At 39.9% G+C, this 5,709-nt stretch overlaps 1 protein-coding gene across 11 annotated transcripts in view; it reads right to left on the bottom strand.

Moving 5' to 3' along the window:
• The window catches only part of epb41l2 (erythrocyte membrane protein band 4.1 like 2), a 51,691-nt gene that overhangs the window by 26,545 nt on the left and 19,437 nt on the right, over window positions 1-5,709 (bottom strand). For all 11 annotated transcript variants that reach the window (XM_035678156.1, XM_035678151.1, XM_035678150.1 and 8 more), the window contains 2 exons: window positions 3,921-4,025; window positions 3,728-3,770 (listed from right to left, as the gene is read on the bottom strand). In XM_035678156.1, the coding sequence (XP_035534049.1) occupies window positions 3,728-3,770; window positions 3,921-4,025 (148 nt within the window). The remainder of the gene's footprint in view (window positions 1-3,727; window positions 3,771-3,920; window positions 4,026-5,709) is intronic.

A 5,709-nucleotide genomic window follows, 5' to 3' on the forward strand; every position in this document is an offset into this window, starting at 1 on the left:
CACACACACGTACTCATGCATGCACACACACACACACACACACACACACACACACTCAAATAAAGATGGAGATCACATCATCTGGAAAATTCCATCCGGGAAAAGCTGACATCACACCGAGACCATTTCCTCCTCCAAGGTCAGACACACATCTATGTATACACACATGCGCACGTGCACACGCAGCAACAAAACCTCCCAGACGTGCAGACGTAGAGTCTTCACAGCTGCATCCCAAAGGAGCAGGAAGAATAGTGGACACTGTGAAATGACACGAGGAAACTCAACAATGGCGCTCTCACTGCGGCTAACTGAATAAGATGCAACGCATGAGGTGAAAACAAGGTGAAATATCAGTTTTCCATTTTATGCTGATATAGTGGTTTTTCTTATTCTTTCCACGGGAATCTTGAGTGCAGATAGTCCTGTTTCCTAACCTGAGTGTGTGTGTTGCTGTGTGAGTATGGAAGTGTGTTGATGTGTCTGGGAGTGAGATTGAGTTTTTATGTATTGTTGGCAGCACTAAGTGCTTTGGGAGTCTGGTGACCAGTTCATCTTTCTACACAACCGCGTGCCAGCCATCAATCCGCCACATGACGCATAGAATATACACATACTGTTACTGTTATACACATACATCCTATCCCTCTCCTCCCTGCAGTAGATCCACTACACTCTTCCTGGCAACAATTCCTCACTTCTCCTCCACTCCCTTCATATTGGCACTTTCTCTTGACCTTCCCCCCTGGCTTCTTCCTAACCTTCATCACATCCACAGATCTTTCCCACCCAGTTTTTTGCGGGTGACTTATTCCTTTAAAGCATATCTTTCTATAGAACATTAAAGAACATTAAAAAAACATATGTTTAATTAAATGTTTGACTTGGAGGAATGTAGGAATTTTACCATAAATGATCAAATATTTACCCGTATAATCATATTACTTCGTATAGGCTAAATAGGTTTAAACTATTAAACCTATTTAAACTAAGCTAAACTGAACTGGCTACAAATGTTCTACGACAGTGGACTGACAGTATCAGCACGGTGAGACACCCGGCACTGTAAAAGTTAGTTTGATTATGTAGAGAACATGTGTGCTGCAGTTAAACATTAACAGCAGCCACACGCACTGAAGAAGTCTACTGACTGGACTAAATCCAGACTCTCAACCTTCCTGCTCGACTTCCAGTGACATTCTGCCTTACTTCAAGAGTGAGATGAAATGTTGTTATCATTATCTGTCAAAGTGAAATCTGAGAAAGAGCTAACTTCCGTGTTGTTTTTTATGGTGGATGTGACTGCAGATAGCTAAGATATTTGGTTTCAATCTTGATTTTTATTGGCTCTTTCAGCTTAGTGGATTAAATTCTCCTTATTTTCCTACTTTTTTAGCTGTGCTGCCACATTTTTACATTTTCCCAACTTTCCATCAACTAACCTACATGTTTTTCTTCACCATCCCTTTGTGTGGCTGATCATCCATTTTATTTTAATCAGATTAAGCTCATTTTTACATGATCTGACCCCACCCGCAAACCATGATGAGGCCATAGTAAGCTGTACTCTAAGTAGGAATCACCGCGAGAAACGAAGGATGTCCCGTTGTCCCAGGGACAATAAATATAGCACCTGGGACACAAAGATACAGTCTGGGACAATTCTGGGACAGTTAAGAATTGCAACCTTACGAATGAAATTATTACGTTTACGTATCATGGAATATATCTAATTTTAATTATTAGGTGTTTAAATTTAAAAAAAATGTAAGGTCACTGGGGTCCTCTCTGTCTCCTCTTTCGCCGTGTTAAGGCAGTCAGTAGGTGTGGCGTGTGGAGCACATTTGACCTTCTCTCTCACTCTTCCTGTCGAGATCTCTGAATTAGGGTGTTCCTGTAGTTTATATGTAAATAGATAGTTTGAGCTTGTAATTATTTAAATAGTCCGTTTGATCTTCTTCCTCCCTTTGTAGATTCTTTTTAGATGTTTTTGACTTCAAATGATGTACCTGTGGTGAGTTTGTGATTATTTGGCTAAATAATAATTATGTATAAAATAAAGAGCGTGTATGTAAATTTCCATTGCCGTTTACCATTTAGAAACAGGTATTTGCATTTACATTGCAGTTTGCACTAATTAATTTATTAATCAACAGTTAGAAATAAACAAGTAACTCAACCAGTGACTAATGAAAACTGATTGTGGCCAAACACCTAGGGTGTTCAGCTATAAGTGCAGGAAAAAACTTCCATGGAGGACCAGACTGAGTCAATTAAGTGTGTTACTGAACCTGTTATTAAACTACATTTACCACATAGAAAGAAAAAAGAGCGTCCATTTGGTACAATCTCTGTTATGTCTGGGATAGTTGAAAGTATAATTTGGGACAGTTGTGGGACACTGAGGAAAGAATTGAATTTGAAGCCCTGATAGGAGTCTCCAAGAGCATAGACAGAACCTCCATACCCACATTGCTACAGTCCTCTTCTTACAGATGATGATTGCAACAGCTCTATTTTAGATCACAGGGTGGTCTAGCAAGGCTTTAAAAGTACAGCACATGCAGCAGTTTTGATCTCTCCAAAATAATTCAAGGACCCATAAAAACATTCAATGAAAAATGTTTAGGTCCCAGCCCAGTATGTAGTGACGCAGGGTTGTGACGGCCGAGCGTACACTGATTGTAGTTTAGAGCAGAATAGTGTCAAACCTGTCATTTGTGTGTCTGGCAGAAATAGCCAACACACATGATCTTTCTCTCACTGCAAACATTCGTGCACACAGAAAAATGTACACAAATGAACACATGTGGCCAGTTGCATACCACTCATCCATGAACCACCGGCACACACACAGCCACAAAAACACAGGCATGCATGTTCACCACACACTCTGCGCTGCTTACACATACACACGAAACCACACGCAGTCTGCATACACCCAGACGAAACTACCTCATGTACTAATTCTAAAATAACATTTTATGATGCCAAAATGATATGTTTTTACTAGGGCATCCTCTTAAAAGTGTGACTTTAAGCTTTAGGTTGTGCGTTAATGCCTGCTCTGACTTGTATTATAAAAAAGGAGACGCGAGAAATAAGCAGGAAAAGAAAAGAAGTAAAGCTTTTCTTGTAGAAAAATCAGCTAGAATTATTGGCATATTCTTCAAAAACACACGAACTAATCATTAAAAAAAAAAACAATCCTCTAATCAAATATTCAACAATGCATGACAAACTGGAAAAGCAGCAACCTGACTGATCTAAATTCTAACAAAGGTCCTGTTTGCCATTGTAATCTGTAATAATGTGAGGAGGATACCTTTTTAATTGTGTGCATTCAAAAATAAGCCTCAACTATGCTTGGTTGCGCCACACGCTTGATAGCTGTCTATCAACAAAAGAGGAGATGACACGCCTCGCACCGCATTTATAAATTAACAACAGGTAATAAAGAGATCGATGAATAATGAAGCAGAGCGATCACACTTAACCTCTTCCACACTGCCAGCTCTGGCAAGACGGCTGTCGTTTGGTTTCAAGTGTCTCTGGCTTTGTTTGACTTAACTGTGATGCTTTTCCCTTGGGGATACTTGAACTCTTTTATTAATTTAATATTTATATTTAATTCAGTGCCTTGTGGCTAAGAAGTTGGGGCCCCTGTATTATGTGAAACATCCTGCAGGCTGAGGAAGCTAGAGATGGATGAAAAAATAAAACTTACTGCGTATCTGTCTCTTGATATCCTTCGTTGGATCCAACCAACACTGGAGTGAGCAAGAGAGAGGTACAGAGAAACAGAGCAGGAAGAAAGTTAACCTCTATCAGGAAACAGTGTCACAAGACACTGTACAGACGTCCATGTCTGGAGTTTCTATATGTGAACATTGCTGACTTATTTGGCATACAATACATACCGTCTGTTCATGGCTGTCCGTGTACGTCAGACCAAAGTAGTCTTTCTCCAGTAGATTGAGGTGCTCACACACCTTGAAGAATAAGTACTGACCCTTAGCACGTTTCTGCAGAGAGAGAGAGAGAGAGAGAGAGAGATTCAAACACAAAGATTAAAGTTTGTACATTGTGATGGAAAAACAATATTTAAAGTTACTAAATAATGTTTCTAGTTGTCAAGTTTCAAATGTCATTTTAAAGCTTGAGAAATATGATCACAAGAATAAGTGTACCCTGTTTATGGTCTAGTGAGACACTAATAAAGTCCTTGTTCAAACCTCTATCAATGCGTCTCTGTTTCTTCCGTTTAATCTACATCTGTTCCATTATTCGCTTGCTCCCTTTCTCAATTTCTCCATCTGTCTCTGGGCAACACATTCCTTCATAGGCCCGATGGGAGGCTTATCCATAAAAACCTCCACACTCAACTATGACAATGACATTTAGCACACATCCATGTGTGCGTGCACGCACACAAACACACAACGGTGCCCTTTAGACAGACAGAAGGTCAGACAGAGAGAGGGTGGAAAAGAGAGAAAAAGATGAGAAAGAATGACATAAATAATATTCATTTCTTCTCAGTTAGGCAGCCCAGTCTCGGCCTAACATACCAAATGACAGTGGCATTTTGCCGACAGACTCACAGACAGGGCAGGGAGCGTGGTGAAAGTGGAAGGAAAGAGGATGAAAGAGTGCATTTTTCTTCTTGTCCTGGGACAGCTGAAAACATCTGCGGTATTTTCCTATACTTGGTCAAGCACATGGGCCGCATACAGAAACTCACAGTGTAGTTGCATTCTGAACGCCCCAAAGAATGTGAGAATGTGACCTTAACGGGGGTTCTGTGTCTGTGCCTCCGAGCAAGGCACTACCTAAGAACAAAAGTCTGATGGCTGCAGGAAGTTACATTCCTTAATTTTATCCACAAATGTCTGGACGTCTGTCACAGACCCGTTATGTGACAGACGATGATGATGTGAGAGGCCTTATCAAAACAATTTACATATTGACAAGTTATCGGTTGATCATGGAAAATACGTTTCTATTTTACAGCTTTTAATAGCAACATAAACTGTAACATTGAATGATCTTGAATCTCTACATCACCAAGTACCTGCTATAATTACATATAAACATAATCAAGAATAAAACCATGTAATGATCATGTAAGCACTAGTCATGTGAACAAGTGGCAGTAAACACCGCTCTATGCATCAAACCCAAAGCAACTGTGCCTAATATCTGTAAATGCTACTTGACTCATGTCTGAAACCCAATGAAATTCTATGAAACGGTACTTAAACCGTGTGACACTAAAATCCTGCTGAAACCGATACTAATGAAATTCTTAGAAACAGCATTAAGTCAACATGTGACACTAAGACTCCCCTTTGAAACACAGCATTTAAAGGGAGTCAAGAAAGGTCTGGACCAAGATTCATTTCAACAAACTACAACTAATAAAATATGAATTAAGTTATTACACTGGAATAATTCTGATGCAATCAGTTAATAAATAGGACAGAAGGATGATAGAAGAATGAACACAGAGTTAGAGTAGAAACCGGTGTGTGTGTGTGTGTGTGTGTATGGTATTGTGTGTGTTTGAGGCCTGCTGGGCAAAACAGAAAATTTAATCTCTGGAATGCATTGTGCATCTCTCCCTCTCGCGATCTAACCATGCTGGTGTGTGGAGGGAGAGATGGATGGATGGAGATGGATATGTGTATAAGAGTGTGTGTGTGTGAG

Source organism: Morone saxatilis, unplaced genomic scaffold (assembly GCF_004916995.1).
Source record: "Morone saxatilis isolate NCDOM2014 unplaced genomic scaffold, NCSU_SB_2.0 Contig7, whole genome shotgun sequence".
Taxonomy (NCBI): domain Eukaryota; kingdom Metazoa; phylum Chordata; class Actinopteri; family Moronidae; genus Morone; species Morone saxatilis.